The sequence below is a fragment of the Apiotrichum porosum genome, assembly GCF_003942205.1.
Source record: "Apiotrichum porosum strain DSM 27194 chromosome Unknown scaffold_16, whole genome shotgun sequence".
Classification (NCBI taxonomy): Eukaryota; Fungi; Basidiomycota; class Tremellomycetes; order Trichosporonales; family Trichosporonaceae; genus Apiotrichum; species Apiotrichum porosum.
In genome coordinates, this window is record NW_021167123.1 from 235970 (window position 1) to 256369 (window position 20400).

At 61.2% G+C, this 20400-nt stretch overlaps 4 protein-coding genes across 4 annotated transcripts; 3 read left to right on the forward strand and 1 right to left on the reverse strand.

Annotated features, from left to right (window-relative positions):
- Window positions 1-3543: 3543 nt before the first annotated feature.
- Window positions 3544-5350, forward strand: EHS24_003398 (uncharacterized protein; the record flags this gene model as incomplete). Its single annotated transcript, XM_028619079.1, has 3 exons — window positions 3544-3682; window positions 3850-4132; window positions 4186-5350. The coding sequence occupies 3 exons, from the start codon at window positions 3544-3546 to the stop codon at window positions 5348-5350; spliced, it is 1587 nt and encodes a 528-aa protein (XP_028472575.1).
- A 2207-nt stretch (window positions 5351-7557) lies between these two features.
- Window positions 7558-9461, forward strand: EHS24_003399 (uncharacterized protein; the record flags this gene model as incomplete). The annotated part of the gene is made up of 4 exons (XM_028619080.1): window positions 7558-7603; window positions 7803-7915; window positions 8428-8610; window positions 8694-9461. The coding sequence occupies 4 exons, from the start codon at window positions 7558-7560 to the stop codon at window positions 9459-9461; spliced, it is 1110 nt and encodes a 369-aa protein (XP_028472576.1).
- A 311-nt stretch (window positions 9462-9772) lies between these two features.
- EHS24_003400 (uncharacterized protein) lies at window positions 9773-12782 on the reverse strand (the record flags this gene model as incomplete). Its single annotated transcript, XM_028619081.1, has 6 exons — window positions 9773-9809; window positions 9862-12245; window positions 12315-12445; window positions 12510-12562; window positions 12625-12647; window positions 12717-12782. 6 exons carry the CDS (start codon window positions 12780-12782, stop codon window positions 9773-9775), a joined length of 2694 nt encoding a protein of 897 aa, XP_028472577.1.
- A 4378-nt stretch (window positions 12783-17160) lies between these two features.
- EHS24_003401 (uncharacterized protein) lies at window positions 17161-20372 on the forward strand (the record flags this gene model as incomplete). The annotated part of the gene is made up of 4 exons (XM_028619082.1): window positions 17161-17248; window positions 17337-17412; window positions 17512-20226; window positions 20285-20372. The coding sequence occupies 4 exons, from the start codon at window positions 17161-17163 to the stop codon at window positions 20370-20372; spliced, it is 2967 nt and encodes a 988-aa protein (XP_028472578.1).
- Between the last annotated feature and the right edge of the window lie 28 nt (window positions 20373-20400).

The following is a 20400-nucleotide window of genomic DNA, read 5'->3' on the forward strand; positions in this document are numbered from 1 at the left end:
CACGCCGAGATGCCCCTGCGATGCGAGCTGGAGCTGAAGCTGAGAAGAGGAGACAAGACAAGACAAGACAAGAATACAGGACGCGAGCAAGGAAGGCAACGGACGATGGGAGGGTGGATGGGAGGGTGGATGGGAGGGTGTGGGAGCGGACAGGAGTGTAATTTGAGCCTGCGCGGCTGCGTGCGTGCGCGGCTCAGGAGGGAGGAGTGAGGAGGGAGGAGTGAGGAGTGAGGAGGGGCCAGGGCAGTGCAGGGCGAGTACAGTGCGCGGACGCGGACGCAGGGCGTGGCGCGGTTCACGTCGTAGTGCAGAGCAAGGAAGGGAGAGCGAGTGGGGGAGGACGAGGAGGGAAACGAAGGCTGTGAGCGATCCGTGTGGCTGTTATGTTCTGCGGGGGTTTCCCAGTGAAAACGAAAAAGGCAGCGCGTTCGTGTATGTGTGTGTGTTTTATGCTATGAAAATCATGTACGCATCTGCCAGGTCCACTTGCCCACCAAGTGGGAGCGACCATGGCCCGATACACCCCACCGACGTCGTCATGGGTCCCGCTGCTCGGGCGAAGATGTATGGAAAGGTACGTCGGGTGCCGACGTGCGGCGGGCCGAACAAGTCGGCTTCCCGCTAGCTCTGGCATCCTTGTTGTGGCACGCGTGCAAGTCTGCTGGCCGCTGCGTCGGTGCGTCGGTGCGTCGGTGCCGTTGGTCGTACGGTTTCTGATATCGTGTACATGCCCCCCCCCCCCCCCCCCCCCCGCCACAGGCAACAGGCAACAGGTACACCTGGTGAACTGACGCGCGCGCAAATTCAGAACGTGCTCGTCACTCTGCTCACTGCCACAAAAACAAAACAAGACCCGAGCAAACTGCAGTCGAGCGTATTGCCACATCCCACAACCCACTCCCCGCAATCCCGTTTGGCAGCAAGCGTCAGCTATGCCCGCGCGCACATGCGATACGTGCGGCACGTCCATGAGCGCTGCTCGAGCGGCCACGCCGCGCACATGTGTTTTGTTTTGTTTAATTCGGCGGTGACATTGCGCAAACGGCCGTGCGCGGCTTTGTAGACGGGAACGTGACAGGCCAGTAATGTGTTTGTTTGGGTGGCCTGCATGCCCTGCACGCGTCCTTGATGTCCCTGTCGTTCTGTGGGTTCCAGCCAGCGATACTGGGAGAAAGGGGCATGTTAACTCTGTTCACTTGTTGCCCAGTCAGTTGCCAGTGGGTCAGTGGCGCCGCTACGGCTAACGACCAGTTCGGCAGATTAGCTAGTCGCGCCCTTTTGGCCCAGCGTGACATTTTATGTGCTTGCGGGAATGTGTTTCGTCTATCAACTGCACGCTGAGGGGATGGTCTTGGCAGTCCTCCCACAAGCTCCTCATACACAGTGTCGGCCACATCTGGAACTGAAGGACCACCACGTCACAGCATACGGGCCTACGGGGCTCTGCCCCGCCAGGCGCTGTGTTGTGGCATGTGGGCAGACGAGGCCGTGTGGAGGCGGGCGTGAACCGAGGAGCCAAGCGTGGAATGCCGGAAGGAATGTCATGTCTGTGCGCCAAAAAGCGCCAGTGGCCAGTGGGCTGTGGGCTGTGGGCTGTGGGCTGTGGGTATTTGCCTCTCTCCCTCTCCCCCACGGCGGCCACGCGGCCACAGCGATATGCATGTTGCGCATTCTCCAGCCGGGCCACAGGTTCCACAATCTCCCACAGCTTGATTAAAAAAGCGGGGCTCGCGGGGCTCGCGGCGCTGCTCACACCACAATAGAAACCCGATCTGTGCGATCTGTGCGAGGCTGTGCCGCGGGGGGGATCTTTGGGAGAATTGAGAGCAGGACCTTATGCCGAGATCTCCACCGAGGCCGCGCACCAAGGGGACCAGCGAGGAGCAAAAAGCTGGCAGCAAGCATCTAAGGTCGTCGCCGGCCAGTCATGTGACCCATGCGGACAGTACATTGCTGTTCGGGTGCGGGTGTCCGCCGACGATCCAACGAGGGACCCGCCGGAAAGCGTTCGTTATATGCCGGAGGATGTGGCACCAAGGCAGTTGTGACTGGCGTGACGAGCGGGCCACAGCCAGCAGTCCCCGTGCTGCGGCTGTACAGTACACCCACCAGCGAGAATGCAGATGGTGTATGAGTCCCAATGGCGCAATATACAGGTCCACAAAAGCATTGATGCCGAGTCTCTGCCACGGCTGGTACGGCAGTACGGCGTTGGCGACGGCGATACGACAACAGCCGGGGGTGTCTCGCATTCATTCTGTGCTAGCGAGACAATGGCGGCGGTGCTGGCTGACCCCACTGTACCACTGTACCACTGTACCACTGTACCACTGTGCTACGTTTTATATAACACACCCCGGACACCCCATCACAGTTCAGTTCCGATGTCGGTGAAATGATGGGGGGTCACGAGACGCATGTTAGTCCGAGCCACTGGGGGGTTGAGCCGAGTCGTGTGGCAGTGGATGGCAGTGGATGGGTGTCGCCTGGGTGTTGCGGTTTAATGCGTCAGGATGCCCCCCCCCCCCCCAGGGCCCGCAGGATCCCCATATCCAGGAACATGACGTTTTGGGTCGTTCATGTGGGTTGCTTTGGGCGCTCGTTGGCGCACTGGCGCACTCATGTTGGGTACGCTGGCATGCTGGTGCACTGGGGGGGGGGCGGGAAATGGGCTGAAAGCCACCGACATCACGCTGCGATCGACCTGGCAGGGGGGCTGGGCAGTGCTCTCGCTGGGTGGGGTGTGTGAGACTCCCTTTTGTCAGACTCTTGGCACCACACACCGCTGCGACCAAGAGATAGTGGATCCTCCCAGAGATCCAGAGGCTCCTCAAGGTCGTCACTCATATGCATGTGTGTGTTCGTTGGAAACGTGGATTGCCGAGTATTCGCTGGAGAGATGCATGGGGGGAAATGGGACAAAAGAGCGACGGGAGAGAGAGGACGGTTGGAGCGACCTCTCTGCCCGCTTTGGCGTTTGTGCCTTCCTGTCCCCATCCCCCCACCGCCGCCGGCGCCGCTCCCCGCTCTGCCCACAGCCGTCGTTGTCGTCGTCGTCTTGTCGACATTTGCCCCTCTCTCTTTTTACACATCTATCCATCACCCCTTCTCCCTCCCCACATCCATCCCTCTTCATCCACATCACACACACATCCCCCACCACCCACCCCATCCACTCGGACTCGTCGGCAAACGCCTTGAAAGCCTGCGCAATCTGGTCCCAGGGTCCATAAGCCTGCGCGTACCCGGAACACACCATCGTGTAATAACCCACTGGCGCGGTGAGAGACAAGAGAGAGTTTTGGGCTGTGCATTTTGCCCCTGATCAAGATATTGGTCCCCTCCTTCCCCTCCCCCCCCTGCGTCTGTCTGCGGCTCCCACACCACCACCGTCTCCGTCTCTCTACCTTTGTGATCCTTTTGCCTCGTCGTTTTACTCCTCTGGCCACTCCACACATACACCCACACACATACATCCTCCCCATCTCTACCTGCCTAACAAGGCCACCCTCGTCCTCCTACACCCCTCCCATCGCTGCGCCCATGAGCGCATACGCTATCAGGCAACGCCGCGGCGGCGGTGCGCTGGCCGGTGCTGCCTATCAACTGCTCCCACGCCAGAGCGGTGGTTCCAGCGCCGGCGAGGCAACCCCGTCAGCAACGGGAGGCGGGGCTACGTCGGGTAAGTCATCCCCCTCCCCCTCCTCGTTCTCAGTGGTTGCTGTTGTGGAAAGTACTTGCCGGCCTGTCGCACATTGCCGAGAGACATTGTGCGCTACAACAGCCCCCTCTTACTTTTTAACCTTCACACCATCGTCGTGCTTGTTTCGTCTAATGCAGTCCTGACAGAGCCCTCTTCTGCCGATCCTCCTACCTCTGCCGATCCCACATCCGCCGCGCCTTCGACCGATACTCAACCTTCCACCACATCAGCGCCAGTAGTCGACACATCCAGCGCCGTTGACCCGACGTCCAACACCCCGTCCTCCAACCCGACGACATCGGACACCCCTGCTGTCACCACCTCGGACGCACCATCCCAGACCACGTCACAGCCCACATCGGCTCCTCCTGTGACGGTGATTACGACCACCTCGAACGAGCCTGTTACCAGTAACACACCAGTGACCAGGTGCGTTGTCGTTGGCACAAACACCGAATTGCCCCACTGACTCCACTCCGCAGTGACACGCCCGCACAGTCGACAATAACATCGACTTCTACCTTTACTCCACCAGTGACCAGTGCTGAAGTGACCTCGGCTACCCCTACGTCCACCAGCACGGTCATCGTGACCCCAACCCAGACCGCCGCAGTCACCTCCCCGACGACCGCAGCGGCCACATCCCTTACGACCGCTGTCGCTGTCCAGTCCACAGCCAACACGGCCGTTAGCGTCACCACAACGGACGCCAGCGGGAAGACAATCACCACGGTGCCGGCGTCGTTTACCTCCGATGTCCTCACCACCTCGAACGGAGTTGTCTACACTGTGACCCAGGTGGTGGTCCACAACCCTTCGGGATCGCTGGACCAGGGCTCGTCGGGCGGATCCTCGAGCAGCTTCTTCAACAACCACGGCGCGGTGGCGGGTGTGTTTGTCGTGGTCGGTCTCGCCGTTGTTGCCATCATTGCGGCTCTCGGGCTGCTCTTCTTCCGCCGTCGCAGGCGCCAGCGTCTCGACAGGGAAGTCACTGCGGCCGCCGCCGCAGCTTCGGCTGCGGCCTCGCGCTCGCCCCTCGACGAGGAGGGCGACATGCAGTCGAGCCACCCCACGTCGGAATCGTACCCGTCGACAATGTCCCAGCCCATGGCGCAGTACAACCAGTATGCCGCGACGTACGGCAACGCTGGTGGCTACGACCCCTTCGGCCTCCAGGCCGGAACCGGTATCGCAGCCGGTGGCGCGGCCGGTGCGGCAATTGCGCACGGCTACTCGGACCAGCCGCACTACAACGACTATGGTGGCCCAACTACCGACTACAGCGGCGACCCGTTCGCCAACGGCGCCAACCAGAGCTACTCGGACCACACCCACTACTCGGACGCACACGGCGGCTACGACAGCATGCAGCCCGGCACCGGCCAAGGGTACTACTACTCCCCCGACGGCTTCGACGAGCAAGCGGGATACGCCGGTCACCAGGGAGCACCGTCCGGCGACTATGGCCACCAGGGCGCACCGTCGGGTGACTATGGCCACCAGGCCGACCCGATGTACAGCGACGCCGCTGGCGTGCACCACGGCTACGAGGACCCGTACGGCGGATATTCCGGCGGTGAGGGCTCGATTGACACCCCGCTCGAGCGCTCCGACCCGCTCCACATTGCCAACCCATCGAGGCATTGAGCTGCCGCTTGTGCTTGTTCGCCTCGTTTTATGAGAATAAAAAAACCCCCCAACGACACATACGCCACTTTCCATCTGTACTCCCGTCTCCCATCCCACACCGCACCCATTGCGGGCTCCCCCATCCACATCTCCATCGTGCACACAACCTGATAGACCACACACACACACACACACACTCATTTTGGCTCCGCCCTCGTTTTTTTTAGTATCTTTTGCCTCTGGATTCCTGGTTTTTGACTGTATCGCCTGGGGAACACACAACACGGACACATCGAGACCCCCTTGAGACTAAAAACAAAACACACACCCCGTCACCACGTCGGTGGATTGCGACAACGGACAATAGGTCGTCGTTGATACGGGCCCGTTTGCGGCTCGTCATGGCTCGTCATGGCTCGTTTATGGCTCGTTTATGGCTCGTGCGCTCGTTGGCTCGTAGCGCTGGTGGGCGACATGGCCCTCCACAATGCAAACATGTAGGCGTTGTTCTAAGCGCATGTGGCCGTTGCCGGTTGCATAGAGCAAGGTTGGACGGGAAGGCAAGCAACGCGCAACGCGGCGGCGGCGCGGCGATGACACAAAAAGCTGGGCGTCGGCCGAGAAACACGTACACATCTCTGATAGTCGATCCAACCGCTTGATACTGCGTTCTGGAGCCCAGGCCGAAACGCATAGAGGTGGGGGGAACATTTGATAGCAATCGCGCATACTGCGTTCTCTGCGGGTGGCGCGCTCCACACGCAGTACACAGTTGCACGGACCGACGTGGAGAAACGCATACGTACGCCCAGCGCCGTGATGCCCTTGTCGCTCATACCTGCCTCTGTGCGTTTCTCGAACCGCGGACAAACACATAGAGACGTGAAGCCCGAGTGGATCGCCGGCCGACAGTGCGTTTGGCCGACCGGGGAGAAACGTATACAGAACTGTGAATCCCTTGTCGTTCATGGCCCTGGTGTGTTTTTTGGCTTACCATGGACGACAAGGGATTCACGCGTGCACGGGCGCCAGCAGGTCGCCTGGTGCACGGGTTGAGAAACACATAGACGTGACCGCGCTTTTGTCGTACAAGAGTGCGGGCCGTGCATAGTGTGTTTCTCTAGGGTACCGCGCAAGTGGTGAACGGTACGGGGAGCGTCTGATCTTTGGGTTTCTCGCTTTTTATGCAAACCAAGATACAAGACTGTCTATATCTCCCATGGGGCCTTTGTATAATGAAACGCATAGAGACATGCACATCTTATAGTCCACTCGCTGATAGTGTGTTTCTCGCTGCGCACTACTGCCGGCCACGGAGAAACACGTAGAGCGATATGGGCAGTTCCAGTCAGTCCCGAATAGTGTGTTATTGGGAGGAGGGAGAAACGCATAGAGGAGCGCCATTAGGCACTTGCTCAGATAATCGATCGCGCACAGTGTGTTTTCAATGGCTTTCCGCCAGATCCTCCCTGCTCGCCATAGGGCACCCGACTCTGGGGTAGAACGCTGGCCCCATTGTGCTTGTCGTCGGACCAACGAGAGCGACGCAACAGAGGGTGAACTGAGTGGAGTTGCTAGGGTTGGTAGACAGTCTGGCGAAGGACGCGAGAGGGCGCGGAAGTCGCGCGGCCCAGGTGGTGTTGGACACGCCCCGTCGTGCCACAACACCGCAACACCAACTACCTCTGCCGACACCTTCCTGCGTCCAGCCACTAAAGCCTGCGCGTCCAGTCCGGGACACGCTGCAGCTTCCCATGTCTTCCCGCACGCATGGACCACAGCGGCTGTGAAGAAGAACAATGGCTGCAGCCAGCTAAAGCGGAACCCCGTCGGCCGGGGGGCTATGATGCATGGTGGTTGTTTTCGTAAATAGTGGGACTTGGAAAAGCGGGAACGGAAGACGGGCGGCGCCGTGTCGTGACCTTTGCTTTGCCTTGGCGCGCAGCCTGGCCACTCAGAGGTAGACACCGAGCAGGGCTCCGAGTCTGTCAGGAGCTCGACAGTGGGGGGCCATGAAGGGGGTAAGCCACGGAAAAGTGGGCTCCTCCGAGATAGCGCGGAGTAGAGTCATCTCAAGGTGTCGGAAGCGACGGGTGGACGGCGAAACCCGACGACATGATTCCTCTTTAATATCCAGCGGCACGAGCGTAATCTACATTTCGCCCACCGCTCCATTCTCCTCCCACATCGTCTCCACATCGTCCCCGCCAGTCGTCGTCTCCGCCATGCCAGCCAAGTCTCCCTATGACGCCGTCATCCTCGGTGCAGGCAGTACGTTGGCTGCTTCATGCCTGGTCCTGCTCGTCGCTGACGGTCAACCCCCCCCACCTGCTCCTCGTCGTGCTCACTACTCACGCGTCCCTCCCCGTCCTTCCATCCCTCACTCGCTACCACTCGGTCCGCTCACCTGTGCTCTGCCACTTTCGCGTCCACTCCCACCCCACCCATCCCACCCCTCCCGCTCGCTCAGTCCTCGGCCTCGCCACCGCAGACGCCCTCACCTCCGCCGGTCTCCGTGTCGCCATTATCGCCCGTGACCTCCCCGAGGACCTGGACAGCGCCGCATTCGCCTCCCCCTGGGCCGTGAGTACCAGCCCCCCCCCTGCCCCACCTCCTTCTCTCCCATAGCCGCTCGTGTCCGCTCGGCGGTTCCAACCATGTCGGCCAGTTACCCGGCGCTCTCGCCGACTGGCGATGACGTGCGCCACTCACAGGCTACACCCTGTTGGACGAGCGGAACTCGACCGCTGAGAGGTGGGCGAGTTCCATCGCTTCTGCCATGTCCCCCGCCCGGGGCGACTCTGGCGCGTCCCTGGACTCGTCAGTCGATTGCGATATCCTCCAGTGACCAGTGGCCCTCCGGCGAGGTCGGCCTGTTGGTTCCATGACGGGAAGGTGTGATGTCTTGGCTATGAGATGAGCGTGTCCGGAGATGGGCCGGACAGACCAGCCGCCGATATCCAGCTTGTTTCGTTCCAAGCGGACAACGATACAAGCCAAAGCCGCACACGGGCCCCACGCTACCTCCCCCACTCCACGTCCCGCCTCTCACCCCCCTCCCCGGGACCTTACCTTTCGCTAACGGTCGATAACAGGGCGCCAACTGGTCGTCGTTTGCGTCCAACGAAAAGGAGCGTCGCCGCGACACCATTACCTTTGCCAAGTTTGCCGAGTTTGCCGAGACCAACCCGTCGCTCGCACGCAGGACGCCCTTCTGCTACATCTGGCACACTGATGCTGGCTACTCGAACCCGTGGTACAAGAATGTCGTTTACAACGTGAGTACAAGGACGTAGACACGCGGATGTTCGCTGCTTGTTTTGAGATATATCCGCCACCTCCTGACACGACTCTCTCCCAGTTCCGGCCTCTGGCAAAGTCCGAGGTGCCCAAGGCGTACAAGGAGGGCGTGCAGTTTGAGTCGTTCACCGTCAACCCGCCCCGGATCCTGGCGTACCTCGCCGGCCGCCTGCGCGACGCCGGTGTGCCCATTGTGCGCCGGCGCGTCGCCTCGATCGACGAGGCGTTTTCGGCCTTTGGCGAAGTGTCGCTCGTGGTGAACGCGACGGGGCTCGGCGCACGCGGCCTCCTGGGCGTCGAGGACCCGCTCGTCCACCCCGTCCGCGGACAGACGGTGCTCGCGCGCGCGCCGGGCGTGCAGACATGCTACGGCGTGCGCGACAGCAACCTCCCCCCCGGCGAGGCCGTGTACATTATCCCGCGGCCTGGGTCGGACGGCTGCGTCATTCTCGGCGGCACAAACCTCAAGGACGACTACTCGACGCTGCCGCGCAAGGAGACGGCGGAACGTATCCTCCAGAACGCGTACAAGGTGTGTCCCGCGCTGGCCGGGCCGCACGGCACGAGCTGGAAGGACATTGAGATTGTGGCGCACAACGTCGGTCTCCGGCCGTCGCGCGAAGGCGGCCTCCGCCTCGAGATTGAGGAACGCGAGATCAAGCACGACTACCTTCTCCCCGCGGCGGCGGCGTCGACGCCGCGCAAGGTCGCCGTCCTCCACTGCTACGGTATCGGGCCTGCGGGATACCAGGCGTCGTTTGGCGTCGCGCAGGAGGCAAAAGAGCTCGTCACGGGATACCTCTCCAAAGCGCAGGCTGCCAAGCTCTAGACGCGGGAGGAGACACACGGGACGTTGTAAATAGAAGACGGGCGTATGTAGGTAGGCTCCAAGGCCCTTCTTTGGTTTTCTTTTGGGTGGTGCGACATGCACAATGCAATAATCCTACAATATATCTTTCATACTATCCTATCCGCCGCGGGCACCTCTGCTGCTGCCTGCCATTCATTGGCCTTCACTTAATCGGCCACCGGCTGTCCACGCTGCTGGCCATGTATCCCCTCTTAACTCGTACCCGACTAATTGGCACACCGTGTCATCCCAAGGGGGCAGTGGTACAACGCTCTGGTCGTAAAATGACTTTACTGATGCTGACCACCGGGGTGATTCAAGCTCGTCCTGCCGTCCCGTCAGCAACGCCACCACCACCCTCACCAGAAGGGGCACTCACACAAACGTCTCCAGGAGGTGCGCCCACATCTCGTCGCCTGTCCGGCGGCCCGCACCGGGGCCGGTCCCATTGCCATTGCCGTTACCGTTGCCATTGCTGTTCCCTGGTGCGGACGACTGGCCGTGGCCGTGGCCACCACCATTGCCAGGGCCGCCAGCGCCAGCGCCGGCGCCAGCGGCTGGCCCGGCTCCATCGGTATACATCGCGTCGCTGCCTGGTGTCGCGCCGTCGAAGATGGGCGGCATGAAGAGCGACGACGGGTCGCCGAGCCACGAAAGGTCCGGTGTGGCGGGTGCGTGGGCGTGTTGGGGGTGGCCGCCGCCCATGAGTTGCGATATGTGATGCTGCGGCTGCTGTTGTGGCTGTTGTGGCGGTTGCTGCTGGTGTTGCGGGTGTTGTTGCTGGTGTTGTTGTTGTTGCTGGGCATTGGCATTGGCGTACTCGATCCTCGAGGCGTGGGCAGGCGCCGGCGGGCGGGTCACCCTCGCCATGGCGGTGAGGACGTCGGCGACCTGGCCAGACTTACGCGACACGCACTCCATCTGCTGTAATGTGCGCACCGACGTAGCGACGCCAGCCATGACGTCTTCGACCTCGCTCGGCGGCACGGCGCCCGTCCGGATCGCCACGAGCGCAACCGCGCCAGACACCCAGGCATAGTCGATAAACTCCAGAGGCAGCGGACGCTGCGCGGCAGGCGTGAACGCTTCATGGGCCAGGAGGGCGGCACAGACGCCAAAGACGGCACGCGCAGACTCGAGCGCAATGTCCAGCATGGCCTGTGGCGGCGCGCCAACGCCAACTCCTCCGACAGACGAAGCGACAGCGGCGGGCGCATAGTGCACGAATATGCGTACCCAGTGGAACCGCGCGTGCAGGATGGCCGTGCGTGTCAAGTGTGCCGTGTCACGCGACTCGGGATCCCACCGCAGGCTGGCAGGCAAGGCCGTAGCCCACTTGTTGAGCGCGGCAGCGAGCTCAATGAGAATTGCTGGCAGGCGGGCCGCAAGGCCGAACCCGGCGTCCCGCCTGGCCGGGAGCGTCGAGACGGCGGCGCTCACAATACGGTCCAGCTGGATGACGTGCACAAACGCCGCGACTTTACTAGACCCGGCCTGTATCGGCACGTCCTCGTCGCCATCGGCATCCCAGTTTTCGTCGTCCACAGCGAGCGGGTAGGCCGTCTCAATGTCCGAGTCGTGCAGCGCCACGGACCGGCCGAGGGCGACGCACGCACCGCGGTCGTAGTGGTACAGACACCAGAAGGCGCGGAGGAGCAGTTGGCGTTCCGCCCCCGAAGCGCCGTTCATCGAGCCGGGACCGTCGACGTGCAGACCAATCTCCTGCGCCGCTCGCAGAGCCGAGCCGGCAATGGCCCACGGCACCGTCGCGTCCGTGTTGCCATGCAGGAACTGGGCGAGCAGCGCCGCGGTCTGGAGCCGGAAGAGCGTGGGCGCCTTGTGCAGGCTGTCACCAGCCGACATGAGACCGCGGGCAAACTTCCAACCATCCGAAAAGACGCATCCGTCATTCGGTCGCTCGCTGGACGTAAGGTGTCCCACGTCCTGCGCGCGTCGCCACTGCGCGAGCGGGGCGAACACGTGTCGCGCGCCGTTGGCAAATACCATGAGACAGACTTTGGCAAAGTCATAGTCGCTCATGTACAGGCGTGCAAAGTATTGCTGGCGGAAGAGCGGGCGGTGAAGCAGCGGCTTGACGCTGTTGACCCAGTCAAAGTACGCGTCAATAAGGGTCATGGCCAGGTCGTCCTCGGGCCAGATTGTCCAGTCGATAAGCCGCTGTCCGGTGTTGTTGACGCACACCTCCCACTCGGGCGTCTTCCATACCTTGGACCGCTTGGACTTTACGCGGTCCAGCTCCTTGAGGAGTGCGGCCTCGTCGCCCGCAGCACGCGCGAGCCCAGTGGTGGCCGTACGTCCATAGTACTGCATGCTCTCGTTGTCCGCGCTGACCATGCGGCTGACGTTGGATGTCATGATGAACGGGTCCGTGGGTGTGTCGGCGTCGGCGCCTCGGCTGCTTTCGGACGTGGGTGACCCGAGGTCCGGTACAAGCGAGCGCCCTGTCCGCAGCAGGCTGTCGGACACGGGCGCAGTGTACATGGTCGCCGACACTGACGCTGGCGCAGCAGCAGCGAGCGTCCCGGCTAGGGACGGTGGGGGTGCCGCCATTGGTGTCCCCACGCTGATGACCGTAGCCCATGGGCTCGAGTTGATGTTTGCCTGGCCGGCAACGTACTGCCTGAACGCTGGGAAGGGTGGAATCTCCAAGCTCGACAGTTGCGCCTTGTACGAGTCAAAGTCAAAGGTCTCGTACTCCATTGGGGGCCCGCAGCAGCTCTCAATGTCCACCCCAGGCCGCAGCTGCAGGACCGGCATCAGCTCACGTTGCTACGCCGCCGCCGCCGCCGCCGCCGTGCTTTTCACACTCACCTGCTGAACCAGATTCTCCAGTCGCGCACACCGTTCTTGGAGCGTCACGACGTACCCACGCGGTGGGCCCTTGCGGCTCGCCTCCTGGAGGTACGTGCATTGCAGACCCATCTCCGTACAGTGCGTACACTCTGGCAAGACGTCAGCTGGGGAACCAAGCGCGCAAGCGAGGAGAGAGGGTAACTCGGGGCTCACTTGAAGTCGGGTCATGGACAGCTCGCATGGGTCCATCACAGCGGATCTTACGCCTGTAGGGTTACATGTTTTAGCAAGGGGGTGTTGTCTCCCATTCCGTGTTGTTCAGGCTCACTTTCTGCAATAGTCGCACGCGCGCTGGGGACATCAGCATCCATGCCCTCACTCTGTCTCTCTCTTCTCTCCTACAGCCACCCGCCTACTTACCGGCACCTTGCGTCGCTTGGCAGGGTTGGTGGGCCCATCACTGTCCCCATCGGGTGAAGGAGGCATGACCGGTCAAGGTGAGTTGTCCTTTGCGCGTTGTTGGGTGGCGACAGACGTCGGGCTCTATGCAGCACCAGGCCTTGCTAGGTCGCCGATGGGTGGACGAGTTACTCGTCTATGTCTGCGTGACGGACACGCCGATAATTGGCCAGCAGAGCAGGGATATGTATGATGGACGGGCGCCGTAGGATGTGGATGGTGGCCCGGGATATGGGAATGTGCAACGAGTGGTAGGGAGAGGAGAGGAGTTGTCAAACGCTTAACGCACACATCACATGCGCGCGACCGCTGTTACTCGGCCACATTCCCGTCCGCTCTTCCGCTCCCTCGCCCACACCGACCTGACCTGTTTCTGTCTCCGTCCTCTCCTCCCCATCCCCGCCTTCCCCCGCAGCCCCCCGTTCCAAGTCAGCCCCGGCCCGAGGGTCCGCTAGGTCACAGCTTGGGGGACCCCTCGGCGTCTCGGCGCGACCAGAGAGCGCTAGAGCGAACCAGCGTGTACAGACACCCGGCGACACGGAGCCACGGATAAAGTCCGGCTTTTACCGTCCATAGCTATAACCGGGCACGGAAGCAAACGCGGCCCGTTTTTCCTGCCGCCCGGACGGAAAAGTAGAGTGTGGTGGCAGGCAGAGCCAACGTCCTTATATGGTGTGGCGACCTGGAGAGAGACAATGGCCGACTCAACACGGCCCCTCACTGGTCACGGTGATAACCACGCGCTCACAAGAACATGTGCTTACAAAGGACCGGCTGTGGCCCATCTCACTGCAACAGTTCAGCCGTGAAAGCATGCGACGCGCTGACGTAATGCTGGAGAAGCGGCACTTGCACTACACACCCAAGTGGAAGCCGTCGAACCGATCCGTGTTTTGCATTTCCACCTGGTCAACTAAAAGTGGAGAGAAATTCTGGGTCTGTGTTTCCCGTCGGTCTCCTGGAGGACGCATGGATACGGTTATATGATAGCCCTCGAGTCCTAGGATCCTAGCTAGGATCCTAGGAGGCCAGAAGGAAGGGAGTTGATCCGAACGTCACGCTCACCCATTCTGATGACGTTTGCGAGGTTATTCTGTGGCATGGAAGATCAGCTGTGGGCCTGGCTGTTACACGCATTCCAGCAGTGTGGCGGGAAAAAAGGCACGTCAAACTGCGGCTTTCTAGCACGGTCCGCTCAGTTTTGCTTCCTGCCTTTTTGTTAGTCGAGGATGACGATTGGGTACTGACGTACATACTCCTCATAGCAGGGTCTGCTCATGAAGCTGAGAGGCCCTGTTATGCTTGTATAACTACTGCTGGAGTGCACTAGAGACTTGTGAAACTCGTTGGCTTGCGAACGTCCGAGCGTCCAACCAATCAACCGTTCAACGTCGAGTTGATGAGGAATCCCATGACCATTCACCGGTGCCACTGGCTGGGGGGGGGGTCATGACGCCTCTACCACTCACGCCGCTGGCGCTCAGCACAGGCTCATATACCCCTGGTGGTGTCCTAAATTGAGTAGCTGAGGAGATCTGGCGCACGTGAGTGGTAGAAGTGGAAGGAGCCGTGGGACTCCACTCCCAATGGCATTCGGACTTGGTCAACACCTCCCTGGCCCCTTTCTGAGCGCCCAGGGCGACAATATAGCTTCCTGGGACACTCGTCAGCTCCCCCTCCCCCCACAGGGACCCAAAAGGTGGACGGAATGGGAATCATACCAAAGACCGTGTCAAGCAAGAGTACGTACGTACGTGGATGCTAATGACAGGCTGTATCAAGTGAGCTTCACGCCCGACGATGAAACACACGCCACGAGATGGCCAGCGAGCATGTTCCCTTCTTCTCTTCCCCCTGAAGACACGACAGCAGCCTGCGCTGGTCCTGACCTTCGTGTGCGTGGGATCTGGCTAGATGGCTGGAAAGATGGAAGAATCCCTGCTGCGGACCGAGATTGGGGGTGAGGACAACTAAACCTTGCGCAAGGTTGTGCGAGATATGGAGATGGCAGGACGGGTGCTGGTAAGGAATGTAAGGAGTGCGACAGTGGAAGCGCGTGTGTTCCAGGTCCGCATGTTGCGCTTGTCCCTACGTCGTCTGATCCGTGCGTGGAGCCAGAAAGCCAGAAAGAACGCCAGAAAGCCAGAAAAGCCAGCAGGCAAAGCCAGCGAGCAGGACGACACACGCTATTGCTTTTGCGTTTGTGGGGTCGATCGGTTGTGGCGCTGGGCCTGGCCTGGCCTTGCTCATTAAGCCGGCAGATGACGGGTCGACCTGAACCCTCACCTCTGCAGGATCACAGGATCACAGGATGGCAGGATGGCAGGATGGCAGGATCACAGGATGGCAGGACAACAGGATGGCAGGACCACCACAGGCCACAGGATCACAACACGACACTCCAAACAAGGTGTATCAGAGGGAGACTACTCGGACGGGCCGGACGCCACCCGGAAACACCGCCACCACCTGGATATAACCGAGAACGACCCTCTGTATTTCTGGGAACAATACAGGGGAAAGGCCTCGCTGCGGCCAAGAGGACCCTCAGGCATCAAGGAAGGAAGGAATGCCAACGCCTCGCACCAAAACCAGTAAATTCGACTGAAGGAACGACCGAACAAAGAGCCTCGGCCCTGCTGAACTCGTCACCACCCACCAGAAACGTGCAGTTTGGCGTTTCCAGCCAACGTCTTCAAACACACACAACGGGTGTGAATGGGCATGCTGCGGGATGTGAAACCACACTCTCACCCACCTGCATTCACGAACAGAGTGCCACCCACACACAGTTCCTGATGACTGGGCGTTCCATGCAGGATCTCTTGGGGTTAATCCGAGGGCCAGTCCTGACCATCCCCCTGCGTGCACGCACGCACGCACATGGTCATTGGCGACCTTGTCGGACTCTTGAATGCCGACGTGGTAGATGCTGCGAGCTCACTGCAAGGGGAAGTAACCATCAAAAGGAGGGTCTGTGGACACCAGTCGGCGGGGGAAACGCGCTGCGGTCTCCCCCTCCATTCGTCCTCACCCTCCGCACCCTCCTGCCGGGTTTCGTTAGCCTCCAACTCTATCTGTCGCTCGTGCACCCCTTCTGCGGACCCACCTGGCGCTCGTCCGCGCACGTCTTGTGCTCTGACGTCTGTTCTCGGTGGCCCTCGTGCGCTCGTAAGGACCCGGTCGTCCGGGTGGCATAAACGCCACACGTTGAATATGGGTACGTCCAGCGGACCTCGGGACCTGCCTCGGCGTCGCGGCGCATTGACGGGTCACTCTCTTCTACGTGTTTCGCATGTGTGACGGGCGTATGTGCAGGGGCATATCCCAAGCCTTCCTTTCCTTTTGCCTCGAGTTTGCTCAATGACAAGCCCTCGCGCGCGCGGTAGGCCTCGTCTGCCTTTGGTGGCTCCAAAGGCCTTAAGGCTAGACGGGCCGTCCGACGAGCTGGTGCCTCCATTCTCGGCTACGACAACCCCCCTTCGCCAAGTGCACAATCTCCCTCCCCCTCTTTCTCATAACTTCACTGTCAACGAAGGACACACTCTTCCGTCAAGGCCGTGGTCGAGCTAGATCTGGATCAGCCCGGGCCGCGTTCACATTTGACTGCAGTGTCTCCTTCAGACATCCACGTTCCTTTTTCAACCACCGCGGACGCTACGAAACCGAGTTTTAGGCCCTCGCATACCCCCCGGCCTCAACCTCGATCTCGATCTCGCTCTCCAAAGTACCACACACCACTTGTGTGTACTGGCAACCGTCGGTATTTCAAGACTATCGCTTCTCTTCTCGCCTTCTCGATCGATACCAACGGTCGTCCGCGGGTCTGCGTGAGATAGGTCGGGGCTGGACTCCCCCGCCCGCAACGTGCCGCGCACGCTATCTCGCACGATCAGACCGCACCGAACGACTTGTTCTGCTTCGCCCTTCTTCTCGCTCCGCAAGACTTCCGGAATAGACCTACGACAGTGTCCCTGGTGAACACTGGACTAGACATCTACAGGAGTCTATAGACCGTCGTCTTTCTTGCTCCTTGCTGCTACCATGGACGATCAATCGCGACTCGTTGGGCTCGGCTCGGGCCCATCACACCAACTTTCCCGGCCCCGCGCCCAATCTCTGGCAACAACAGTGGCCACCGTTAGACTGTCAAGAACACCCACTCCCAGCGCAAGGGCGGTCCGCAGGTCGCCAGACGGTGACAGTGACGAGTCCGGTGGCGAGCCCAAACGCCGCAGGGTACCCGTACGTCCTATTTTTTGCTGTCCCTTTACACTGCATGGGACGAGACACAGCTTTATTTCTGACACTCTCTCCCCACCATAGCGTGCTTGCGATATCTGTCGGAGGTGGGTTTTTAGTCTCTAGAGGAAACGTGGTTCAGGAATATGGCTACGACGAAACAATGGTGTTTGTTCCACAGCAGGCTAACGGCTACAGACGGAAAATCCGGTGCGATGGCCCGCTGGCTGGCCGCGGGACTGGCGAGTCTGGTGAGTTTCACAGCACGCGGTTTGTGGTGTCGTCCTGTCACTCTCGCTCCTTTCTCTCCCTTTTTGTTTTGCTGATACATTGTCGCAGAGTGCACGCATTGCCGTGACAACCAGTTCAAGTGCACCTATGTCGACGAGCCAGCACGCAAGGGTCCGCCGAGGGGGTGAGTGTTACCATGAGACGGCCTGGCCGGCTTGTCCGCGCGCGCCGCACGCACACACAACGCACCCAAGGAATGTTTCAGGGGCTCATGTGTATCCAGGTACATTACCGCGCTGCAAGAACGGTGCTCGCGCCTCGAAAACCTCGTCCGCCAACTGCACCCGGGCGTGGACATTGTCTCCTTTGTGGGACCAGCGTTTGCCATCGATGGATTCGATGCCGATGCGCATGCGACGGCGCTGCGTGCGCACAACATTCCGCCGTTCCCTTCCTTCAAGCGTTTCATCTACAACCCCAACAACCCACCCACCTCGGCGTCATTGGCCTCGTCATTGGCCTCCCCCGCATCCGTATCAGCCGCCAACGCCGCCGGGCGAGCCGTCGGGCCAGTGGGAATGGGCCTGAGATCCGGCGGTGCCGGGGGGGTCGTGGCGCCATCCTTGATGGCCACCTCCTCAGCCCCGGCGCCACCGACCGCCTTTCCAGGGTCGACGAGCGTGCCACCTTCCGCAGACCGCGAGGCCACCACCATGGGCTCGGACTCGCCGGGCATGTATGCGGCTGCGGACACGACCCACCATGCCGTGCACGCTCACGCCCACGCCTACGGCGCCAACACTGCTGCTCCTGCTGCTCCTGCTGCTGCCGCGTACGCCTATGGCTATGGCTCGGACCTCGGTCTGGCCGCAAAGGTCGACCCGTACGCCGCCCAGCCGCCGCCACTTTCAACGTCCTCGTCCACCGTCATGCCGTCGGCCTCTCCGTCGGCTGTAAAGGCGTTACGGGGGGACCTCGACACGCCGCAGTTCTACGGCAAGGCGGCTACCCATAACCTGATGCATGCGCTCAACCACGGCGGTGACGTCGGCTTTGCTCGTGAGCTCGACAAAATGAAACGCCCCCGCATCTGGAAGGTACCCGAGTGGGAGGTCGTGGTGGTCACGGAAGGCCGCCAGCCGGTCGACTATGGAGTGTGGCCCGAAGACGACCAGGCCGCTCTCCTGATCGACGCCTACTTTTCTCGCGTCAACGCCGTCTTCCCACTTCTTCTGGCGCCTCTGTTCCGCCGCCAATATTTCCAGCGGCTCTATGTCGGCGACGTCGAGTTCGCCAAAGTGTGCTTGATGGTGTTTGCCAACGGTGCACGCTTTGTGTCTGGATCAGGCTCTGGTGGCTCTGGTCCTGGGTCCGGTAACGCCCGCTTTGCTCAGTGGCGCGAGTCGAGTGACCAGTTCTCCGTCGGCTGGAAGTACCTCCGAGCTCTTGTTCGAGCGGGCACGAGCCTCCGCAAGACGCCCACTCTGTTCTCTCTCCAGGCCACAGCCCTTGTTGGCTTTTTCCTTCGTGGAAACGCCAACCCGAGCACCATCTGGGCTGTGGCGGGTGACGCCTTGCGGGCCTGTCAAGAGCTTGGCATTCATGTCGACAACGGTCCCGGAAACACTCTTGCCGAAAGGCAGGAGCGCCAGCTGTTCTCTCGCGCGTTCTGGTGTCTTTACCACCTGGACCGGTCAATGTGTGTCATTCTCGGTCGCGCAGTGGCACTGCCCGACTCGGAGGTCAGCTGCCCGCTCCCGCTTGCCGTCGACGATGAGTACTGGGACGTGGACCTTGAGCAGCCTAGGGGCCAACCCTCAACAGTGTCGGCGTTTATCCACAGCCTTGCTCTCGACCGGATCGTGAGTAATGCCGTCGAGACGCTCCCGCACGACACGGCGTACAACCAGCCGTCGTCGACAACTATTCAGCTTGCCGCCTCGCTCAACGCCTGGTACAACAACCTCCCTGCCGACCTTCAATGGGACCCGACGGCCCCAGAGGCCACCGTCCTCCGCCTCTCTCACCTCCATGCCCGATACCACTGGGCCCGAATCTACATTCACTATGCTAGCGTCTCGGCTGGCGAGTGGATGTCGCCTCCTTCGCTCGAGGTGTCCCTCGACTCGGCCCGCGTCATCTTTGACATCTGCAGTACGCTCCTGCAGCACCCTCTGCAAGGCCAGGGTTGTCCCATCAGGTTCGAGTTTATCGACTACGCCTGGCTCGCGGCTGCCATCACCCTCGTGGCGATCAACACTGGCGCTCTCCAGCCCAACGACCATGACGCAGCCATGGGTGGCGTCAGCACGTGCATCGCCACCTTGCAGCAGATGGAGGTCGTGTCCCGCAAGGCCGGGCAGATTGCCGACTTGCTCAGTGTCATGGCTCGCAGTGTCGCTACGCAAGCGCAGACCCAGACCCAGTCTCACGTTCAGCCGCCTACACCGCCGGCGGTCCGGCCCCAGATCACCATTCCCGGACCGATGCCTCATCCCACCGCGCAAGGAGCCATGAGTGCGGGCATGAGCGCAAGCATGAGCGCGACGGGCAGCGGCGAGATATCGACACCGGTGTCACATCGCAGTGTCGAGGCGTTTCCTACCCCCGAGGCCTTCCCCTTCCTCAGGTCGCCAGACGGCAGCGACCTCGGCCCCGCGCTGTACTACGACGTCTCCCAACAGCACCTTGCTCCCCCCGGCACTGGCGGCAGTACGGGCAGCGGCGGGGTACAGGGCATGCCGCCGCCTACCGTCCCCTCGGTTCAACCATCGGCAGTGTCGCCCGACTCGTACCACACCCTCCCGCAGCAGCATTACCACCCCCACCAGCAGTACACCGAGTACTACGAGCAAGGGTATTACCCAGCCGACCAGCAGCAACACCACCACCACCAGCCGCGTGTCCCGGTAGGCATGCCGTTCGGTGGACCGGCGCTCCAGCAGCATCCCGCCCGTCCAGGGGACGAGCGGTGGGGCATGATCTCTCCCCAATACGTGTACGTCCAAAGCAGACAAACAGAATCAACAGGAAAAAAAAAACACTGACATTAGCAGTCCGGGAATGGACCCCAGCGGCCAGCCCACGCATAACCCCCACCCGGGGGAAGGGTACATGGGCGCCCCACCACCTTTCCAGCGCTGAGCGCTCGTACATTCTTTCCAAACCAACA